Genomic DNA, 24,510 nt, shown 5'->3' on the forward strand with positions numbered 1-24,510 from the left:
TGTTTGCACCATTTTACACTTCCATCAATAGTGAATAAAGGTTCCAGTTTCTCCACAAACTTGCCAGCATTTGTTGCTTGCTGTTCTGTAAATTTCGCTATTCTTACTGGGGTGAAATGATATCTCATAGTTGTTTTGACAAAAGATATATTAACATCAGAGTAACGCGTTCTTTTTTTTTTTTTTTTATGAGATCAATGTATGTGCCCACAGGATGAGGGAGAGAGAGAGAAAGACCAGAGTTGAATCCCATCATTTAAGAGAAAAAGAATCTGTAGCACCAGTTCCAGAGAAAACTCAAAATTTAAGGTCAGACAGCTGAGACATGGCTGGCTCATGACTTAGCAGCCAGCTCTTAGCTCAATTTTTTTCCACTCAGCTCCCAGGGGAAAAGTTAAAACATCTGTGCAATGCAATGCAAACCCACCATCATCAAATCAATTTTGACTCCTATCAACTATCCATCTCACTCAAAGCTCTAAGTCTTTACAGAATGTAAGTGTCCACCTTTCTCTCTCAGGACACCTGCTGGATTTGAACCCCTAACCTTACTGTTAGCAACATGATATATTATGCACTATGTTATCAGGGCTCTTTGGTTCAGTAGCATTAATTTAAGGCTGCCCAAGCTCTCTCTCTCTGGCTATACTTCTCATGAACGGCAGGTGAATACCAGTAATTGGCCCTATAATCTACAAACTATATAGGAAGACAATTTTAAATGATACTGTAGACTAGAGCTCTCTCAGGACATTATTGGCCAATACCAACAATAGTATTTGAAGTACTTACTTTATGGCAGCTTGTAGCTTCTCACATAGGATGGTGAGTACAGAGACGACATCATCACAGAGGGATTCTACTGTTGACCCTTCAAAACAGAGGAAGGTCTAGGTTATAGGGAGTGTCAGGAGCCAGTAGAAGCTATCTCAACAGTTCTTTCTATCTTACATTTTTTATGCTTCCAGGACCAATATGATGGTGTCCATATGGTAAGCCTTCCATGGGCCACCAAAACTCTTAAGGCTATCACAGAAAAGACAAAAACAGAACATAATTGTTTATTTCTAAAGCAAAAAAACTCAAAGATAGTCCAGAACAAAAGAAGAGATTTTTCTTTTAATAAATAAAATTCATTCACATTTAACTAAAAGAGATTTGATGGACTAAAAAAAAAAAAAAAAAAAAACCAACCCCAGAATGCACACCCATGTTTATCGTGGCTTTGTTCACAACAGCAAAGAGTTGGAAACAACCGAAGTGCCCAACAACAAATGAATAGAGAAGCTGTGGTATATTCACACAATGGAATACTATGCTGCATTGAAAAACAGGAAACTCATGAAATATTACACAAACTGGTAACCCTAGAAGACATTATGCTGAGTGATGTCTCAGTCACAAAAGGACAAATAGTGCATAGGGTCACTGTTGTAAAACAGGACTGACTTCAGGGTTGGGGAGGGAAGACTGAGAAAGATGGGATAAATTATGTATACTACATTGAAACAGATAAGGGAGAGAACTGTTTAAAAGGGATATGTGATTAGGTATTATTGTCACGACAGGAGCCCAGAGCGAATGCTGAATAGTGGAGTGGACTTGGGCGGAGGGACTACATAACAATGAAAGAATTTTTCTTTTACTTTTCAAAGAGAAGAGCGAACTGGGGAGGATGGGGGGGTAGGGAGTAAAGTTTAACAGTGAATGAATGGAAACCCTAAGTCTCTGTAAACTTTCATTAAAATTAATAATAAAATATATAAACATAAACCCTTAATTATAGATTAAAAGAAGTATGATTTTAAAAAAGGTGAAAAGGGAAATAATCGTATCAAGTAGCATCTGAAAAATTAAAGAATTTTGCATGAACAACTGGAAGCATTTCCTCTATTGGGCCCTAAACATCAGCAAGTGTCCTAATACCCAAACATTGTCACTTTGGGTTTCACAGCCCAAAGCACGGTAACATTGTCCAAGCATTGCTTTTTACTGTAATAGCAATTTACATGCTAAGCATTAGAGAAACCATTATATATATATGTTAGCATTAGAGAAGTCATTTTTTCTGACATTTTAAGAAATGTTTGTCTTATTAAGTTTAGCAATAACATGTTTTATTTAGTTTTTGTGTTTTAGAACAAGCTGACCCAGCTTGATTACCACTTCCTGACTAAATTCTGTATCTGAGCCAGGGCCTGGACACCCATGAGAAGTCAGAAACAATAACGACTCCTGAATGGGAAAGAAATCTCAGCTGCCAACCACAGTGAACTTCATGTAACCCCTATGCCCAAACTCTGCATATAAATCCAATCTCTGTTTCCCCTCAGAGTTGGAATGGTTTAAGCATTAGGTGATGTTCTTGACTATTGTGCTTAATAAAGAAACTACCTAGACCCCTAAAACAAATACCAGAACACAATTAAAGTCACCATGATGTCATTCAGTATTTACACCAATAGATTGAACCTATATCGCTGTGCACACTTTGGGCATGTGATAGGAAAGGCCGCTTCTTGGAGAGGGATAGAATGCATAAAAAGGTAGAAGGACAGGGAAGGAGAACCTCCACCAGGTGGACTGACATAATAAATTCAACAATGGGCTTCACTGTGCCAGTGACTGTGAAGCTGGCACAGGACAGGACAGAGTCCACACCTGTTCATGGGGTTGGTATGAGTTGTACTTGACCTGATGGCACCTAACAACAACAACAACACCACATTCCTATTCTGATCTCTTGAGTTTAAAGATCTTTTAAGCAAGTCAGTGTTTGGTTTTTTGTTTGTTTGCTTGTTTGTTTTTTTCCTAGAGAGATAAAACTTGATAGCATGAAAACATGAGCTTTTGAAACTGGTAACCAGAGAAAAGGGGCAAAAATAATTGAGTTACTGGCCTCTCAGATTTTAAATATGAACCAGAGTCCAGAGTGAAAATAGTCATTACTGGTAATGGAGACACAGGCAATGCCATAAAAAACTCCTCTTTTTCTGGACGTGTTAAGGACCAAAGATTATCACTTCTGTGAGAATTTTCCACAGAAATCCTGGAATAGTACTTCCGCATGGGGTAAAAGAACAAAAAAGATGGAATTTTTAATAGATTTTTTATAGATTAAATTTCTCCTCAGCCTGGGTATATTATGAACTTAAACAAGTGTCAGTTTTCTAACTGGTTAAATAAAAATTTCAATGTTACAGAATTGTTAAGACAAATGGAATATATGTAAGTTAGATTATTTTTAAAAGAGCTCAAAAGAATGTATAGAAATGCTAGGTGTGATTATTGCTAAGTGTTTAGTGAACAGCTTTATAAACAGATGACCATGAGGTCACAGAAGAGAAAAAAAGGCAAGGAAGGGCATTAAAGAGAAAACAAATCTGGACAAAAGTAGGAGACTAAATGACTGGTTTTTGAAAATTATCATCTTCTTAAGTGCAGAAACACCAATTTGGAAATGGTAAAAAAAGGACAGTAAATAGTTTAAAAGAAACAAAACCTGTAAGTAATCACCCTCAGCTAAAGAGATCAATTTCAAATGTATCCTCCCAGTTGATATTTTTTTTTATGGCTCTTTTCAGTTTATTGCATGAAAGTGTTACACTAGTCCAAGTTAAAAGTGGACCCCAAATGGTTACATTATACAAGCTGTGAAGTTTTAAACTTGTGACAAGGGACAGAAGAGAAATTTTCTACTCATTGCAAGGAAATCCTCACTTAAGTTTCAGTGAGCCGCAAGCACTTAAAACCCATGAACCTTCAGCTGGTCGTCCTTAGCCAGTCCAGTCTCTCCAAGGAACTGGCATATGTTCTTGCGCTGGTCACCCTGTAGCTGAATTACTTCTCCATATTCTGGATGCTCAATTACAGTACCGTTGCAGGCAAACTTCTTCTTAAACGCCTTCACTAGTCTCTTTTTATCGTAATCATCAGCGATCCCTTGGACAGTTGTAAGGGTCTTCCTGCCGTTTCTCTGTTGAATTCTTATATGGATATAATCCTCAGTCCCGGCAGGAAGCAGGTCATCACCCTTACTTGCATCAGCAAAGGGGTCGAAAGAGTGGAGATTCTGGATAGCGGACATACGATACGATTCCTTTTCCTCGGTGGAAACGGCCTGCGGAAGGCGGTGGCTGGAGAAGGCAGGCAGGGGGGACGGAGCATCGGGAAGCGAGGGGGCTCGAGGGGGAGGTAGCTGAGTCCTCGGCGGTGGCTCAGTGATTGGGCCCAGTTGATATTTTATGCACAGTTATTTTAAAGATAAATCCTTGGCCCAGGGAATCTTGATTCCCCTTTTAACATAAAATCCTTCTATATTTAAGTGAAGAATATAGCAGTAAGTGATTGAGACAAGACACCCAACTACTGCTCCAGGAATGAGCACTCCTTTTCATCATTTTCTCCTGTGTCCGCTTAACTGTTTCTCTTCTTCTGTTCCTTCCATTTTCACCTTTCCTTGCCCATTCTCCTTTCCCTCTGATTAACTAGCTTAAGTTTTGAAGACAGGCTTCTTAATTATAAAAAGTATTGAATCTGAAATAAAGCCTGTTGTTTCCATTTTTACGCAGATGACTAAATTTTTCAGAGCTCTCTGAGAATACAAACACTCCCAAGCACTAATCTTATTTTAAGTTGTTGTCAATTTCACATCAACCTCTCCTTTTTCTTGTCCTCTGGGTCACAGTGAAACTGCCTTGCCCTGATTTCACCTGTTTCTTAAGCTAGGCTGTCTGTCTTCAAAAATTGATCTGAGCCAAGTGACTCATTTTTCATTTAGAAAAGTTGGTATTTCATGAGCACACTTCAGGTACAAGGGCACGTCATGCCAATCAAACTTACACAACCTCTATCCAATTCTAGTTCTCATTTTTGCAACTAATAAACCTGGTTTCACGAGACTCAAGTAACACAACAAAATAAACAAAAACAGCCCTTAATTGTAGAATGGTACAACCACTCTGGAAGGCAGTTTGGTGTTTCCTAAAAAAAGCTGAATACAGAAATTCCATATAACTCAGCTACTTCATTGCTTAGAATATACCCCAAGAGAATGAGCACTGAGGCACAAACAGTGATTTGTACACAAATGTCTGTAGCAGCACTATTCACCATCACAAGAACATGGAAACAACCCAAATGTCTAACCACAATTGAATGGATTGCGAAATTATGGTACACTTACACAATGGAATACTACGCACCACACAGGAGCAATGATTTTGAAAATCACTACCTAACTTGGGAGGGACTAGAGAGCATTATGCTAAGTGAACTAACTCAGTCCCGTAAAGACAAATACTGTATACGATCATTATTGCAGAAATAGATAATCAGTAAAACATGTATGAGGATCTAAGGGGGGAAAGCAGAGGAGTGAGGATGGAGTGTGGGGGAAGGTGGTAATCATAGGGTTGCATGATTTGATGGATGGAGGGGCAGAAAAAGGAAATGGGAAGGATCCAGTGTGAAATGTATCTTTGTATGTAAACCAGTAGAAAAGAAAAGTTTTATATAGATAAAAAAATCCATCATATTTATTTAAAGCTGTATATATCTCTAAGTGAAGAGTTCTGGTGCATCAATCTGATATGTCAAATGCGATAATGGTTTTCCATGGTGGACAATGTTTGGTGGAGCTCCCCAATTAAAACAGCCTTGGAAGCACAAATGGCATCCACTTCTAAAATAGCTTGCCTCCAGAAACTCCATGAACATGGAGAAACAATGAAAGTTATACAAGCGTTCAGGTCTTTCACACAGGGTTGCTAAGACTTGTCTATGATTCAACAGCACTTAACAACAACAGAGAAAAAGCTCTGTTGGCCTAGTGGATAGAAAATTATGCTACTAAGCCAAAGGTGGGTGATTTTAATCTGGGGCCCTCCGGCCTGGTTTTTATTGTTTTTGGTCAAACATTCTTCCAGGTGGTATAGCACTGGTCTGTCCATTTACTGTACAGAGGTAACACTGTGACACTGATGTGTCAAATGTGAAAATGGTTACTCATGGTAGACAGTGTTTGGTGGAGCTCTGTGATTAAAATAGGCTCGGAAGGAGGAGTGGCATCCAGTTCTGAAATACCTTGCCTATGAGTTGTCTACAACTCTATGGCACTTAACAACAACAAAAACTCAACAGCCCTTAGATGGGAAGGTATCTTAAGAGTTAATTTCCCTCATGTATTGGCAGGAATAGTTGGTGTTGGCATTAAATGAGAGAGGGAACAGAAGGATGACAACAGCTGGTGAAATATACCGCACAGGCAGGGCTAAGCGAGGTGCTCCAGGGAGAACGGTTCACTAGCCCAAGAGCTGTCTGTCATTTTACATTCCTGCTCCCCGCCCGCACTAGGCATGCGTGTCCCTCATATTTAAGCGGTAATACATAAAAATCCAAACAAAAAAACACCACACCAACAACAAAAAACTGCAATACCTTGATTCCCAAATTCTGGAGGGACATCCGGATTTTCAATTATCTAGCAAAAAAAAAAAAATACACATAGGACAATTAGGAGACTCAGACAAGAATAATCCTTAGAGAATGAGAAATTCTAGGAGAAAATTGACATCCTCAGTGCTCCAAGCTCAGTTAATCTCCAGAACATTGTGCAGCTCTTGGTTATCCTTTTATTAAACCAAAAGGCAGTCAGTCATTGAGTCAATCTTTGCCCACAATGACTCTACCAGACAGAGAGGAATTGCCGCATAGTGTTTTCAAGTTCGGCACGTTTCTTCTGTGGAGTGGCTGGTGGGTTGCAATCACTGGCCTAGTGGTCAGCAGCCATACACTCAGCCATATATTTCTAAGGCTGGAGACTACACCATGACTGACTCATTCTAACAAATGGAGATTCTTAATTATAAGAAGGATCAGGTTCCTGGATTTCCAAACACAGGTTCAAAGATGACCACTGATGAAAAGCATCTCCCATTCTGGCCCCTTACCATAGCTTTGAGCTGACGACCCACAGTGACTCTCCATTAGATTTTTTTCCCCCACTAGTTTTATTAGAAAATTCTAATACAACTTTGAAGTGAAAGAATTTGTTCTCCATTACATTTCTAAGACTGTAAATCTTTCTCCCTCAGAGTGGCTGGCGGATTCGAAACACCAACCTTTCAGTCAGCAGCCCATCAACACATCTACTACAAGAGCTCCTTTTTCTGTTTCTAGGGGAAGTATATCAATGCTTGATTTCCGGTAAGATCAATCATCCTCGACTGTCATGCGCAGATTCCCAACTCTGCGGGAGGATAGAACGTCGGAGAATAAGGAGGTGGGAAGATGCCAGGGACAACAGGATGGAGAGAAGCAGCCCTGGGTGTGTGGTCCATAGCAACTCTAGTGGTGCAACTCCATCAGTAACTCCAAAGGAGAGAGATGGACAGTCTGCACTGTTAAGATTTACACAATGGAGGGTTACTAGGAATTGGAATAAACTGGACGGCAGTGAATGTGGTTTGGCTTTGAGAGGATTGAGCTCTGGGTGGTGCAATGTTAGAAGATTGGCTACTAACTTAAAGGTCGATGGTTCAAATCTACCAAAGGGGGAAAGATGTAACAATCTGCTTCCATAAGGATTACAGCCAAGGACTGTCCATTGGGATGTTCTGCTTTGTCCTATAAAGTGACTATGAATAGAAACCAACTCGAAGGTAACGAGGTATAGAGATGAGAGTGTGGTGGAGACTCTTCTTTCTCCCTCCATCACACTGGGCTATGGCAGGGGACACAGGGCTGCAGATACATTTCATGCTAGTGCTTATTGTGGGCTAGATATTTGTTTCTGTTGCATTTAAATTTATTGAGACTGAGAAAGCTTGCACTGTGTTTCCAGTAATACTATACCCCTGGCTTGCCCAGGCCATGCTCAGTGTTCCATAAGAGAACCCACGGCCTCATTATAGTAAACTTCACTAGCCCTATCATTATCACCCTTTAATAGCTTTTTAGAAATAGCCATTCCTAGGTAGTGAATCTTTAGTCCTCTACACTGCATAGGCATCTTAACACGCTTTAAACATGAGCATTTGTTTTTCTGGGACACAGAATCCTATCTCCAGGGAGGGCATCAGTAACAGAAAGAAAATTGCAGGAAGCACTAATTTTCCATCTAATTTGGGACTTTGCCTTGCACTGGGGATGAGTCCAGTCCAGATGGTCAGTGATGAGGAGGAACTGAGCACTGTTAAGCTCTCTAATACCACAGGCCAGAAGCAGACATCCCTACAGTGTTCTCCAGACCTCACAGCTATGCCTCTGACTATTCGGATCGAAGAGAAATAGGAAACGTTAGAGGGAACTGACAGGAGTACTACAGCCTAGTGGCAAGAAGCTGTGCTGCAATCCTGAGGGCACACAGTTCAAATCCGTCACTCTGCGGAAGGATGGCCAATCTCCTCCCATGCGATTAACTGCCTCTGAAAACCCACTGGAGAGTCTACTATGGGTTGGTTCTGACTCGACAGTACACAACAACAACAATACTCTTAAAATGATTTTCAAGTATTTAAAAATTTTAAAATGAGATTAAATGACATAATATAACTCAAAATATTCTAAAATCATAAAACAAAGACATTTTTACAATTATAGTATTTGAACACATTGCGGTATAGCAATGATGGAATATGACTGTGTATTAATGTAAGAATTCTAACCTCTTAGACTTTCACTAGAAATGTTTTTCTATCAATATCTTTTCTATAGATAGATATGAAATATTTTTGAACTAATTATTCCCATATCACCAGCTTCAAGACTCAAATATAAAGAAACACTTTTTAATGCCATGTAGGGGAGAATAAACGAGCTGTAGTGGTGCAATGAATAGAGTGTTCAGCTGGTAACCAGAAGGTAAGTAGTTTGAACCCACCAACTGGAACACAGAGGAGAAAATAACCTAGCAATCTGCTCACATAGACTTGCTTTGTGGTGTTGAGCCAATTGTGACTCAACAAGTTTATAGGACAGGGCAGAACTACCCCATAGAGTTTCCTATGTTGTAAATCTTTAAGAGATAAAATCTTAAGGCTTTTCCTTCACCAGAGCTACTGGTAGGACATAACCACCACTCTTTTGTCCAGCCTAGAAAACTTATGAAGCTGTTTTCCACTGTCCTGTACGGTTGCTCTGAGTAGAAATTGACTCTAGCACACAACACAGCACCCTAAAATAAAGTTTTGATTTTTTTAAAAGAATCCAAGGGTGTTTTCCCCCCTTACAATGTAGATAAACTTTGGTTGTAGCAAACATAAAGGATGAAATTCGGTTCTGTATTGTCAGGTCATGGTGGTTTTTCAGCACTGGCTGGCAGAAGTGCGTATTAATAGAGCATCTGTACTGCGAGTCAGTCAGGAGACCGAGGGTTTAGTCCTGGGTTTATTTTAGAGAATGCTTCATGTCCCTTGGCCTCAACATCCTCATTTGTGAACTGAAGAAGAAGAAAAAAAATTCACTCAGTGATCTCTAAAGTTTCACTTCAATTCCATGATTCTCTAAAAAGCAGAAAAAGGGAAATTACAATGAACAATTTCTGGGAAAAGTAAAATTAATGTGTTAGATGTTTCAGACTGTAACTAAGAATTCTTAGATAAAAAAATTAACTGTTATTATTAAGGATTAGAATATTCCTTACCAGCTGTAAAATAAAGTTAATCTGTATTATTATAGAGGCAGGGTGAAAAATGCACCATTTTGAAGAGGAACCATCCTCTCATTAACATACCCAGAAGATAACATATAGAAGAAGCCAATAACATTTACATTTTTCCCCAAGAGCACTCATTTAAGACAATCTGTTCAAGTTTACATCAAAATGCTCTAGTGGGCTTTGACGACAGAGTGAAGACAAACTTCGTTTTACCCTGATGACACAAGTCAGGGAAAGACGGCCCCTGTCACATCTTTTTGTTAACAAAAAGAAACACACACATATGTACCACACCACGGAACATGTAGTCAACTGCTATTATCTCTATTAAGATCAAATTTATTTCTGGTATTTATTAATGGTTTCACTAGGAAGGCATTATTTTTCTACAAAAAACGTTAACAATTAAATGAAATACTCAAAGTGAATTTTAAAACAATGACTGAAACAAAAGTCACAGACATCATAAAAGAAAACAAACTCAGAAACAATTCTTAAAGTTTTAGGTGCATCAGGGACATGACGATTTACAGAGCTTTGTTTTTACAGATAGACGTTCTTCTAAAAGAACTAAGCTCTGTAGGTCTGGGTTCCGTTTCCGGGAGGAAGCAGTTCTGGCAGGAGGAACCCGGGTGTGGGGCACACAGAGTCACACACGTAAATGCCATCGAGAACATGCAGAACATGTGGATGCTGCAAGCTCACCGTATTCTCCTGCCTCTGTCGTAGCTGTAAAGTCAGGTCACTGAGCATCTGACTGAGAGTCGCCCGCACAGCGGTGTTTATACTGCGCTGGTGACAGCTACACGTGTATGTCTCAATGCATACCTGGTGAGAGAAAAGATAGCAACACACACGCTCTGTAGACATGAGTTAAGTTCTTCATTCATATTCCTCCTCACTAGCCACAGAAGACACGCCCTTCATAAATAGAAAGTCAGCCTGAATTTGGACCAACTGAAGAGTCCTTTTTTTCTTTAGCATATGCTCTGGTTAGGAAACAGTTAAGAGCTCATTGCTAACCAAAAGGCTGGCAGTTAGAATCTACTCAGTTACTCCACGGGATAAAGAACTGGAAACATGCTCCCATAGAGTTTACAGTCTAGGAAAACCCTAGGGGGCATTTTCAGTCTCTCACATAAGGTCTCAACGAGTTGAAAACTGATGTGATGGCAATAATCAGTGCCTTTGCATTGTGGTGCTGGAGAAAAGTATTGAACCACAGACTGCCAAGAGAATAAACAGGTCTGCCCTGGAGAGGGCAAAACCAGGTTGCCCCTTGGACGGGTAGGGCTTTTAAGCTACTTCTTATATACTTTAGGCACGTTGTCCTTGAAGAAGGACATCATGCTTGCAGGGGTAGAAGGTGAGTGCAAGAAAGGAAAATCCTGGGTGAGACAGGTTGACAGTGTGTCTGTGGCAATGGGCACAGATGTGTTGGAGAGGGTGAGGTTGGCTCAGAAGAGAGCAAAGCTCAGAGCCATTCACAGGATGGCTATGAGTCATAGTTGACTTGATGAGACATAACAACATATTTAAAACTGGGAATTTATTCTATAATATATAACAAAATTCACATTTTTCTTAAATATTACATTTTTGTTCATCATAAAATAAATGGGAAAATGGACTGCCTTCCAGAGCCATACACCGATACAGCCACACAGGGTGACAGCCCCAGGGATTCCAAGGCTGTAAATCTTTACAGAAGAGCCCTGTCTCATCTTTCCCCTTCAGAGAGGCTAGTGGGTTTGAACTGCTGGCCTTCTGGTTAACCTATCAATGCTTAGCCCACTGTGCCATTGGGACTCCGTTCTGATGATCCCAGAATTTAAATTGGTGATTTTTAGATAAAGGAAATAATTCTAAACAGAGCAAACTCACATGGCTAGAAACTAACCTGGGAAAAAAATCTCCACAAGAAAGGAGGAAAGGGTTATTAATTCATGGGTATGAGGTCCAGGAAACCCTGGTGGCACAGTGTAATGCATCGACTCTCATAAGGGTTTATAGCCTTACAAACTCAATGGAAGGAAGCGCTGGTGGCCTAGTGGCAAGAAGCTGTGCTCCAATCCCAAAGCCACACAGTTTGAATCCACCAGATGCTCTGCTGGAGGAAGAGAGGCAATCTCCTTCTGTGCCAGTCAGATCCGATTTGATGGTACACAACAAGAGAGAAAAAAAAAGAGGAATTCTGGAATTCCAAAAAAACCCCAAACCAAAACAAACCCCAAAGGAGGGTTGTCATAAGTTGAGAATGCCTTGACAGCGAGGTGTTTTTGGGTTTGGGTTATGAACACCTGGATTGTACAAATATTAATGCACTTGGCAGTCTTTCCCCAGAAAGTAGCTTAAAGATTGGCAGTTTGATTCTGTCTAGAAGTACCTTGGAATAAAGGCATGATGACATATTTCCCTCTAAAAAACCTGCCTCTGTAAACAGTTTTTAAACTCTGACATCCGTAGAGTCACCATCCCTTGGAACAAATTTGACAGGCAACTTGTTTTGCCAGATAGGTGTGAAATGTGGGCAAGGGTTAATTAAAACCTCACTCCTGCCATAAATGAGTTTGATCTTATCTGAACTCTCTAGCCATGTTCTCCAGGAAACCTGATCAAGGAGGAGTGTCAAGCTGTGCTACCATGCAGCAGGGTTTACAGTCAAAATGACTCGTGATTACTAAGCTACATCAGAATTGGGAAACGTCAATTATAAAAACCTTCTGGGAAATCACATGTTGGGGTTTTTCTGGGAACAGTGACTTTTTAATTGATTATGTTCTCCAAGAAAATTCTGCACACACTGTGCTCATGGAGTCACTGCAAGAAATATCAGTCTCAATTGGGATGTGATACAAGAATACTTGGGACATCTGGATATTGGTTCCTATTTGGAAACTTGTTTTTAAAAAATACGAAAAATTTGGGTCATGGGCTTCTAAGCAAAAAGTGACTCTAGTCACACTGATGTGATTCTCATCTGGCACCAAAAGTGTCACCAGGGAGCCAGAGAGTAGCTTCTTTATTGCGGTAAGAATTCCTGTGAAAGAGAAATTCCTGCCAGGACGGTGCTAGAATGCTGTGTGCATCTCATGCTCTGTGAAGCCAGTATGATGCTAAACGTCTTCCTCAAGTCTTATGAACCTATATCTAACTGAGCCTATGAAACCTCTCTGAGGCTGCCTGGAGAATCCAAGTTTGATAGGAAAATTATATCCCTCTTCTGATGAAAAGAATGCAAAATGCCAGGACTTTCCCAATCTCACTGCCTCTCATTCTTTCAGAATCTAGAAAAATAAACATGGCAATTAATGCAAGACTTAAACTTGCCTACCTCTCTCTCCTCATAAGATTTTATCTTTTCATATTTAAACATTAAAAAGCAAGAAGCGACTTGACATATCCATTTTCTAAGAATAGCCCTAAGAGTATTTACAATGAAAATATAGGATTCTTGCACAAATGACAAATTGAATCTGATGACTGATTGCTGTGTTCAGAGAATGAATGCTAATTTGTGGTGTTAGCTCTACTTAAGCCGGGGAAGTTTTTTTCCGTCTCACTGTTAAAATATTTTTTGTAACATTTACACAAATTAGAATTTAAGAAATTACTCTGTCTTCTACTGAATGTTTAATTTACTTAATGAGCATTTGAAACTTAGAACTATATTCAGAGTTGGTCTATATTAATTCATTTTAATAGTTAAAAATTTAAATATCTGTATATTCCAAAGTATTTAAATTTTTATCATATTAATAAGGACATATCAAGTTCGGTTTTTCTTTAACTATCAGACATTATAATATCTTTGAAGTTGCAGTTTGTATATACCTAGGGAAAAGATGTTTTATTCCTGAAAGGATTTTGTTTTTTCACGTAATTGCATGGCTTATAAACCTTAATATAACAGAAGGACTGCACTGTTGTATTTTGAAGAAATTCTCCATTGTGTAATTAGAATCCTAGCATCATTTATACCTCATAGTTTACGTTTTCTTTAAATCTTACATTTTTTCAAAAAATCTTTATAGGTGTTGATGTTCAATATTTCTAAGCTCTGAAATGATAAACATACTATAGAACTTTAAGCGTTAGAGGCATTCAAGATGAAAATGGCTTATTTGGGACCTGAACTACACACTAAATAATACAAATGTAGCTATTCCAAACAATTCTCTTGAATATTGAGAAGATGATCTACTTTATATTGTCCCTTAATAAATTACATAAGTCACTTTAGACTATGAAGGAAACCACATATGAGGAAGTGGACTTTATGTAACACCAACAGTTCCATAAATTTAACAGGAACCTCCTAAATTCCAAATAAAGTTCCTTGAATTTTAATATCATCAGTGATTTTGGTGAATGGCAAAGCGTTGCACTGCCAACCCAAAATCATGTAGTTCAAATCCACCAGCTGTTCTGTGGGAGAAGGACTTGTTCTGTGCGATTTACAGCCTCTAAAAACCTGCTAGAGGGTCAGCTATGAATCAATTTCAACTTGTGGCATGTAACAACAGCAGCTGAAAATGCTACCACTACAATACTACAAAAGACTTATTATAATAAATATTTTATCAAGGGAAAAGATGCAATGTTCACTTTGCATAAAAATATTTTTCTTCTTATTGTTATGTACTATTGAGTCAGACTTGACCTTCTAGTGAGTTTTCAGAGGTAGTAAATCACACAGGAGAAAACTGCCCATTTTTCTCCTGTGGAGCAGCTGAAGGATTCAAACTGCCTACCTGTGGGTTGGCAGCTCAATTCCTTAGCACTAGGCCAACCAGAGTTCCCACAAAGAAATAGTATGAGTATATAAAGTTCACTTTGCTAAAGATGTGTAAATAAGTACTAGCTATGGCAAGAAAACATCCCATTAAATAGAAACATAACGACATGTGAAAAAAACACTTGTAGGTGTCCAGAGAGAAATGCTTTGTCTTCTGAAGAAAATGTCTTAAACATCCCATAATTTTGGGAGTTTCCCCTGTATAAACCTTACCGTTGTATCAAAGTCAATGATTTTTCGCTATGGGGAGATTTTTCTTCCTTTATCTCAGGGGGAAGTACTGAAATGAGCACACTGAGTCAGGGAAGCTAAGCAGATCCCAAGTCCAAAGGCAGGCTGAGTTTCTGGGAAAGAGCTCAAGCGTTTCTTGCTTGGCCTCATCAGTCTCAGTTCTACCTCCCAAAGCCATGTGGCTCTGTGCTGCAGAACTGGAGTGAGTACGCCTCAGTCCTGCACAGCTTCTGCAGGCTCAAAGGGCCACGTCAAATACCTGGTGGAGAGGCACAGGCCCCTGACCCCTGGGGAGCGCACGAAGACACAGGCCAGTGAGGAGTTTCACAGTGAACATTTTGATCATTTCAAACGTATGTGGACATCCAGCCTCAAGACATGCTAAACAAAACTGAGAGCAAAAACACAAATGGTTAATGAAGCAAAACAAATCCTGAAAGCAGCAGGGAAAAGAGCAAGCAAACACAAGCCCACAAGCTGTACGCAAGGAATAAATGTCAGTCACCAGTAGTGGATTAAACCTCAGGGCAAGAGCAAATGCCTGAAGATGAAGTAGCACAACGGGACACAGGTGCTATTTAATACACCTTGGCCAAATGCTCACCTGTTCTAAAGAAGCTGCCACTATAGAGATTTGTCTAATTTTGTCAAATATCTCTTACTTCACTGTGTCGTACTGTGCATTTTACCCTCTTTGCTATCTGAGTGGGGTTTGTAGAACCAGTTTGATATATTATACACGTTGTTGTTCTGTGCCGTAGAGTCAGAACTGACTCCCAGTTGACCTTTCAGCAGGTTTGGAAGACCCTGAACAAAGTCAATGGACGTGCTGACTGCTGCAATGGGCTCTTGTGTGTCGGGAAGTGTAAGGATGGTGCAGGATATAACAGGGTTCAGATATTTTGTTCACAGGGTCGCTTCGAGTTGTACTCGACTCAACGACACTTAACAACAACAACAACAAATTGTATGAGAGGAGGCTGTCTGTCTTTCTCCCACTGAATAGCGGGTGAACCAGCTCCTTAGCATTAAGTCACCGGAGGTCTCTATACTGCAGATTACTGAGTAATGAATTCAATAAAGAAAAGAACTAGTAATGTAACAAAAGAAAATTTTCACCAACACAAAAATAATTTCATTTTATAAATGTAGACATGGTAAGGAGTTAAGCTGCAGAAAGGGAGAATAAAGAACCACAGAGGAGGGACCTCTGGTGGATAAGGAGTTGTGCTGCCAACCTGAAGGCATGCAGTTCAAATCTGGCTGTCGAACAAAAGAAAGACGAGCAAGCTTCTGTGTGATTTACTGCCTCTAAAAACCCACTGGAGGGTCAGCTATGGGTCGGTTCTGACTTGAAGGCACATAGTAACAACAGCCAAAGTATAGTCACCTCAGGAGAGTCAAATCTGAGTCAATAAAGAGGTTGGTTCAAGGGCAGGGAAAGAAAAGGCTCCAGGCAGAGGCCCTGGGAAGACTTCCAAAATGAGGCTTTTTACTCCAGTCACTTCAGGTGGTTTGTGATAAGGGTCTTGTCCTCCTATTAATTTTCTTGCAGGAGGTGGACCATCCCTTCCACACTTGCAGAGAACATAACAAATAAGATGCTGCCAAGACTGATGGAGGAGGCCATCTGTATACCTTCTTTCAATCATACCTGGAGACTGTCAACTCTGTAACTACAGAATTTCATTTGAGGTGCATCTCAAAAACAATTTCACCACATCTTCATTTAAAAAAAAAACACAAAACCAAACAGTGTCATCTATCATTCAAGTGTTTCAGTAAGCCCAGTTGGGGGGAGGGGGGATGTTGGTAACAATTGGAACTATTAGAATCTTTGGTGACAGCTTTTGAGAGTCAATAAGTCAATGTTTGTTAAGCTCCCTAGGTAACAAGAAAATCTATTACTCAATCCCAGATGGTGTGATGGTAGTATCACGATGCTCTGAAGGATACAATGGGTGTCAAACAGGCAAGGATTTCCAAGAAACTGCTAATTTTTAAAGGCAGTTTCTATAAAATATAAAGAAAAAAAATACCCCAAAATGCCTCAATACATGTGCCTCATAAAGAAAACCACAAAGCAATTATTTTAACTGACTCAATAAGGACTCATATTATGAGACTATGCACTTCATCTAATTTGATAATACCAGGAGTGACATCCACTTCCTAAACAACATGCCTCTGGAAATTCTATGACCTTTCATAAATGATGACAGTTACAGAAAGGCTTCAGGCCTTTTGTTCATAGAGTCACTCTGAGTTGTGCCCAACTCAACAGCCATCAACAACAACAATATTAGAATATGGTGCTACTAACATTTTCTTAATACTTAAAGTAGCTGAAAACCAATACAGCATGTAGTTGACAGTACACATCTGAAATATTAAAAAGTCTGGGTATAAGCATCTAGCTGATGTGGAAAGCCAGGCAAGCAAATGAATCTTACGGTGCTTGGCTTTCTGCAGCTACTTTTAGTAAAGATCAGGTATGTATTTATGTAAAATCAATGCATCTAAACTGCTTATACTGCCTTCGAGCTTGATTCTGATTCACTGCAACCCTTCAGGCTTCTGTGGTGATAAATCTTCATGCTAAGGGCTAGCCCCTCTTCTACAGAGTGGTTCATGGATTTGAACAACCAATAGGCAATCACGGAACCAAAAAAACAACATCATGATAGATGAAGAGAAAAAAAAAAAGAAATTTTCAATGACTTAATTTTACTTGCATCCACAATTCACCCATGGTAGAAACAGCCAAGAAATCAAAAGATGTGCTGCCTTGATCAAATGTGCTATCAAGGGCTTCTTGAAAGTGCTAAAGAGCAAAGATGTCAGTTTAAAGACTAAGGAACACCTGACTTCAGGTTGTGGTATTTTCAATTGCTCCATTTAAATACATGTGAAAGTTGAGATAATGAAGAAGGATGACAGAAGAATTAAGTGATGGTCCTAAACTGTGGTTTTGGCAAAAAGTACAGACTAGACCACGGACTGCCAAAGTACAAACAAGTGTGTCTCTGAGGAAGTCCAACTGGGGTGGTTCTTAGAAGAAGCGCAATCAACATGCTCCTTAAAGGCAAAGAAGGTGAACATTTGTTTCACATACTTTGGGTATGTTGGCAGAAGGTCTCAGTTCTTAGAAAAAAGACACTACAATGGGAAAAACAGAGGATTGGTAAAAGAGAGGAAGACTCAAGAAGATGTATTCAAACAGTGTGTGCATTAATGGGCTTGGGCATGGTGGAAATCACGGGGATGGTGCACAAAGGGACGGACAAGCTTGCCATTTGTTTTTTGTTAGGGCTGTATGAGTAGACTCCATTTAACAACAATATCAACAACAATGCAAAGTATTGCTAATGACATGTCCCAGAGGCTTAAACATGGCAGATATTATTATTATTATCCAGTTTTTTGGTATAGTAAAATAGAGTGAGTGAGAAAGAAAAGGGGGGGGGTTAAGGAGGGAGGGAAGGAGTGAGGGAGGGATGGATGGATGGAATGAAAAAACCAGAAGTTTCTGAACGCATAAATCTTAAAGAAAAACCCCAATGGTCTTTAAGACAGACTTTCCTTGAACTTTACAATGTAATACAAAATCAAAGACTAGCAGCTTCTCATGGATCAGTAAGATAAAACCAACAGATATGTCCAGAATGAAGGCTGCATATTGAAGTGGACCTGGGGGGAGGGATTGTCAAACAGTGAAAGAATTTTTCTTTTACTTTTCAAAGAGAAGAGTGTACTGGGGGCCGGGGAGTGGGGAGAGGGGGAGAGGACTGGGCAGGGAGAAAAGTGCAACAATGGATGAATGGAAATTCAAAGTCTCTGTAAATTTTCATTAAAATTAATTAAAAACAACAACAATAACAAAAACAAACAAAAAAAACCCAACAAATACATGCTTAAGAACTAGGATTTCTCAATTTGGGCTTCCTCAATGGAGCCTCCAGCAGGCACAAGAACATATCTCAGATCTTTCCAACGGAAAGACATCATTTACCATCTCCACACGAACTTTACAGTGCTTCCGCCTATGGCCCTACTACCACGTCCTTTATTCCAAGACAGAGTTTATTTTTATTCTCAGATTTTTTCCATGTCAAGGTAATGTACTATCTCTGATAAACTGTGCAAAATACTAAAAGGAATCTTGGGTTTAGATTTCAACCATGAGGAGAAGGATTACATACTAATATGAAATGTGAATAATGATTATTCATGAAGTTGAATGAAGAGCATGTGTTGGCTACTTCATAATTGTTCATATTTTATTTATAAATGAGGCTTCTTATTCCACCCGCATCATGGAAGATCCTACCTGGGAAGCCTTTCATTTCTGCAGTTTTATTTAAGAGTCTTATAGGCAGACATGCAAATGAAGACTGCCCTCTTTGCACTTTGAGAGCTTAATGATCCTGCTTTCATTTCAGCAGTTCCTTAGGAAAACAACCTCCTTTTTTAGACTTAAATACACATACAATTTCCTGATCAACAGGTTTCAGGGTAAACACTATCCATGGGTCATAGTACCTGCATACACACCAGAGGAGAAGGGAGAGTGGGAAGCGAGAACTCCTAACATTTCGAGAAGAATTTTAAGTAGTTAATTCTGAAGTGTTGTATACTTGATTTCCCTAATTATTTCAAATGTGACAAAGGGAGATAAAGGGAATTCTCCCTTTCTGTGAAAGAGGCATTTTTATGAAAAGTTCATATACAAGAATGCTTCCAGGAGCTCAGAGGCATTTTTAGATTGAAATGTCCTATTTTAAAAAGACAGATACAGATTTTCAAAGTCTAAATTAGCAAATAAAAAGCACCTGAGAGTATGTAGGATCCTTTCTTAGCCATTTCCATGGAGAAAACCAGAAGAGTTTCTAAGCAATTTTGCAAATCTAAGGAAATAAGAAGTGAAACTCTGTATACTTATTGCTATCTCATGTATCTGAAATAAAGAATAGCTTGAAATGATTCTACTGTTATTCTTTCCTAATTTAACTACACATGTTGTTGTTGTTACGGGCTGTCAACTACTACTCATAGTGATCCTATGCACAATAGCTCTGAACCCTGCCTATCTGGAGCAAATTTCTCTGTCTCTGACATACCTACCCTCATTATCCCAATTACTGTATTAATTAATCTCTTTCAGGGTCTTCCTTTTTTGTGCTGTACCTCCACTTTTCCAAGCATGATATCCTTCTCAAAGGACTGGTCCCTCCAGGCAACATACTCAAAGTATGTGAGATGGTCTCAAAATCCTTGCCTCCAAGGAGCAACTTGTTTTTTCATCCTCTCCAAGATATGTAGTTCTCTTGGCAATCTATGCTATGTTCAACACGCTTCCCCAGCACCACAGCTCAAAGGCATCAGTTCTTCTTCTGTCATCTTTGGTCATTGTCCAGCTCTCTCTGATGCATAGCAAGTAACTGCAAAGACCATGGCCTGGATCAGGTGAACCTTACTCTCTAGACTGACATCTTTGCTCTTCAGCAATCTGGAGAGGTTTCTGAGAGTAGATTTTCTTAATGCAATTCATCTTTTTATTTTTTGACTGCTGATGCCAAGAGTGCTGACTGTGGAATCTAGAAAGCTGAAATTATTAACCATCTCAATCTCTTCTCCATCTATCATGGCTGACAACTGGCCCAGTGGTGAGAATCTTTGTTTTCCTGAAGCGGAACTTCAATCCATATTGAAGACTATAGTCCTTGATCCTCTGCAGCAAATGCTTCAGGGTTTCCTCAGTTTCAGCAAGCAAGGATGTGCTGACTGCATAATGCAAGTTGTTGATGAGTATTCCTCCAATCCTGATGCCACATTTCTCCTCAATCAAGTCCAGCCTCTTGAATGATCTGGTGCACATACAGAGTGTAAAGGTATGGAGACAGGATGCATTCCTGACACACTCCTTTCCTGATTTCGATCCACGCAGTGTTTCCTTGCTCTGTTCTGACGAATGCCTCCTGGTCTCAGTACATGTTTTGCATAAGCACAATCAAGTGTGCTGGGATTCCCATTATTCTTAAGGTTAGCCACAACTTGTGATTCACACAGTCAAATGTCTTTGCAATAAACAAAACACAGACATTCCTCTGGTACTCTCTGCTTTGGGTCCAGATCCATATGACATTGGCAATGATGCCCTTAATGCCAAAGCTACTTATAAATCCAGCCTGAATTTCTGTATTCTTGTATTAATTATACACATAATTTTCTAACATGTGAATACTTGTAACTACTGATCTATATTCTTTTAACAGAGTTGTTGCTATGGTAATGCTATTCATATAAACAGATTCCCTGTGCATAAAATACCAGATTGTCTCAATATGGACCACACTGAGGGCATGCTCCAATATAAAGGCTTCAACTTCTGGGTGAAAGAATACTATTCAATAGAAACAATGAGACAGTTCTATTGCCAATTGACCAAATTGACTAAGAAATAGGTTTGCCTTATACTGAAGCCCAAACCAATCCATCACTGTTGAATTTATCTTCACTCACACTTTCCCTATCTGCAGGATAAAGAAGAGTTGCCCATAGGGTTTCTAAGGTTGTAAATCTGTATAGGAGCAGATCATCCCACCTCTCTCCACCAGAGCAGCTGACAGAGTCGAACCACTGAACTCATAGCTCCAGGCTAAGGACTTAATCACTGTGCCATAAGGATTCCTTTACTATATGTCAAGTATTGACAGATGGGAAGGAGAAATGTGGAAGTGACTAGGAAAGAGGAGGTGAAAGAGAAGATGGGCAGGATCAGGTGAACCAGAAGCTCTGGTTACTGAGCGGTCACCACCGGGAAGACACTGTTGTTGCGTGACACACCATACTTTGGAAATGGCGACAGGAAGATTGGCCACAGGAGAGAGGAACCAGTAAGGCTTCAAGAGTGCTCATACCTGGGTTTGATGTCCACAGGAAGTAGAACAACATCTAAGTTTTGTTTACGCACATATTCAACTGTGGCAATACTTCTCAAACTTTAATGTCTATAAGAATTACATGGAGATCTTGTAAAATTGCAGGTTCTCATGCATAAGTCTGAGTTGAGACCCGAGACTTTGCATTTCTAGAAAGTTCTCAGGTGGTGCCCCTGTTCCAAGTTGGTGGACCACACGAGCGCACTAGCTCTCATAGCTAGTAACACATTAGCACACAGCAGCTCCTTCCACAAGGTGTTACCTCAAAGCTCTACTTGGGGGAGGGCAGCAGTCAGAGCACTTATTCTCATCTTAGCCTCCATGGTAGAATCAATCACCTGGGGAGTTTTCACAACAGTCTGGATGCACTGCATCCAACCAAGACCCAGCTCAGAGACTGAAAGCATTTCAAAAGAAAGACTAGTAACATGTGCCCTTTTCATGGTGAGGAATCCTGGTGGTGGGCTGCAAACAGAACCATTATCTTCTCCATGAGAGAAAGATGAGGTCTTCTGCTCCTGAAAGACTTACAGACTCAAAAGCCCTATGGGAGAGTTCTGTCTTGGGTAGGGTAACTTTGAATCAGAAGTGACTTACTAACGGTGGGATTCTGGTTTTTCATGATACCTTAGATCAGAGTTGGCACTGTATTGGATGTTTCTTTGGTATTTTTCCCCTGTTCTTTTACCTTCATACTGAAAATTGTGGGGTGATCTTGTCCATCTAAGAATCCTCAGATGGCTGCAAGCTGAGTGGGAATGAGGAGTGATCTTGTTCCTGTTCTCTCAGGAAGCTGGAACTGACCATCCTCTCAAGCTTCTGGTCAAGCTATGACTCCGCAGCATCTTGACCACGGCCACCACTCCAGTTGCATGACAGCAGATGCAGTATCTACCACCTATTTGGTCTGTGGCCAGATCTGCACTGAAACTTCCCATAGATTCTATCTTCTCGTCCGACAGGCACAATGACACTGAGAGAAAGGTTCTGACATCATTTCTTCCACAAAGACAGACATGAGGCTCAGAGAAGCATCTAACACAACACAGCTGGGTGGTGGGAGAGCCAGGATGCAATTCCACACAGGAATTCCAACACTCACTCATTTAATCAAGGTCAAGTCCCTTTCATTTTAGGCCACACTTAGCTGTAGTTTTTCTCCTTTCCCTTCAGTTTTATTGGGTTTAGGTAGAGACGGCTGAGCTAGGATTCTCCATCCTGTCTGGCAAGTTCTGCTTGAGTTTCTGTTCCAGTCTCCAGGTCCTCACAGCACACAACCTTGAGCTGCATTCACCACAGCCGTGTGTGCCTGCTGCCTCAGTCAGATGTTTTAACTCTAGTCTGGGCCCGGTGAGGTGGATGAGACAGGACACAGCTTCTCTGGAGGGCAGGGTGGGCCTCCCTGGCAGCCTTCAGCTCACCTGAGGGCCACCTGACTTCTTTGCCACTTACCTTCCTCTACAGCATCAGCATTGGCCCTGTGACCCAAATCATTTCCCTTCTCCTCATTCACATGTAAAATGCTAAGAAGCATCTCAGAAGTCTATGTTACACACTCAACACTCTGTGTGTCCCAGACACACTCGATCCCACCGCTACAGTCACTCTCAAACTACCTGGTGGAGAGTCTTCCTCTCCTTTACTGTCCCTTCTCTTTTCCAAGTATGAAGTCCTTCTCTAAGGAACAGCCTATTCTACTAACATGCCCAAGGTCTATGAGACTCATACTCATTCAGTATGCATTCCCAACCCCACAGCTTAAAGGTTTCAATTATCCTTCTATGATCTTTTTAAAAATTTTTTTTAAAATTTAATTTTATTATTTTTTTGTGTGTATACTGTCCAATCAGATCTGAGTGGTACAAGAGGAGATTGTCCCTCTTTTTCCAGCAGAACATCTAGTGGATTCGAAACGCATGCCTCTGGGATTGCAGTGCAGCTTCTTGCCACTAGGCCACCAGAGCTCCTGTCTTCTGTCATCTTTATTCATTGTCCAGGTCTTAGATGTATAAGAAGTGACCAAACTGGGCACACTTTAGTCTTCAAACTGACATGACTGCTCCTCAATAATTCGGAGAGATCCCTGAGTGCAGACTTTCCCAGTGGAATACATCTCCTGATCTCCCAATTGCTTGTATCAAATGTATTGATTGTGGATCTAAGCAAGATTAAATAGTTAACAAGTTCCATTTTCTCTCTATCTATCAAGATGTCTATCCAGCCAGTAGTGAAGATTTTTGCTTTCTTTTTTTTATTTATATTTTTCTTTATTGCAAAAAACATATTGGGGGTACAAGGCGGTGAGGGTTGGGGGGCAGAAGGGTGAGGATGGGCCAGGATGCAGTTGCAGAGCTGCAGTTTGGTCAGTGGGGGGAGCAGGTGAAGGAAATGATGAGGGTCCAGAGGGGACCAGATGCTACAGAGGAATGACAAGCTTTTCCAATAGTAATTAAACCAACTGTCTTATTGATTTGGGAATTGGATGCCGACTCTCTGGCTTCTTCATGCTGAACTGGGACGTAGATATAAAGGGGGGAAGGGAGGACGCTTTATCACCTTACTGGTGGTCTTTGGTTACAGCTGCTTGCCTTCTTGCTCCTGAGGGCCGCGACGGTTCGCCCTGAGCTGGGGGCCAAGCGCAGCCCGCCCCGGGCAGAAGGCCACGACAGCTTGCCCCTGGTAGAGGGCCGAGGGCAGCCCGCCCCGGGCAGAGGGTTGCGACGGCTTGCCCCGGGCAGGGGGCCGAGGGCAGCCCACCCTGGGCAGAGGGCCGCAATGGCTCGCCCCAAGCTGGGGGCAGCCCATCCTGAGCAGGGCAACACCCCCCAGGAGCTGGCTGGTATACTCCCCCTCCAATTGCCCCTACCCCAGTTTGGTCCCGT

The 24,510-nt window shown here is 40.6% G+C and overlaps 1 protein-coding gene across 1 annotated transcript in view; it reads right to left on the reverse strand.

Annotated features, from left to right (window-relative positions):
- Positions 1 to 24,510, reverse strand: part of KIAA1244 (KIAA1244 ortholog) — a 219,695-nt gene that overhangs the window by 100,422 nt on the left and 94,763 nt on the right. The window contains exons 6-8 of the mRNA XM_006884948.1: positions 10,364 to 10,486; positions 6,439 to 6,481; positions 793 to 871 (exon numbers count right to left, since the gene is read on the reverse strand). Coding sequence (XP_006885010.1) covers positions 793 to 871; positions 6,439 to 6,481; positions 10,364 to 10,486 — 245 coding nt within the window. The remainder of the gene's footprint in view (positions 1 to 792; positions 872 to 6,438; positions 6,482 to 10,363; positions 10,487 to 24,510) is intronic.

The sequence above is a fragment of the Elephantulus edwardii genome, unplaced genomic scaffold (genome assembly GCF_000299155.1).
Source record: "Elephantulus edwardii isolate Elephantulus edwardi_28Jun2011 unplaced genomic scaffold, EleEdw1.0 scaffold00039, whole genome shotgun sequence".
Taxonomy (NCBI): domain Eukaryota; kingdom Metazoa; phylum Chordata; class Mammalia; order Macroscelidea; family Macroscelididae; genus Elephantulus; species Elephantulus edwardii.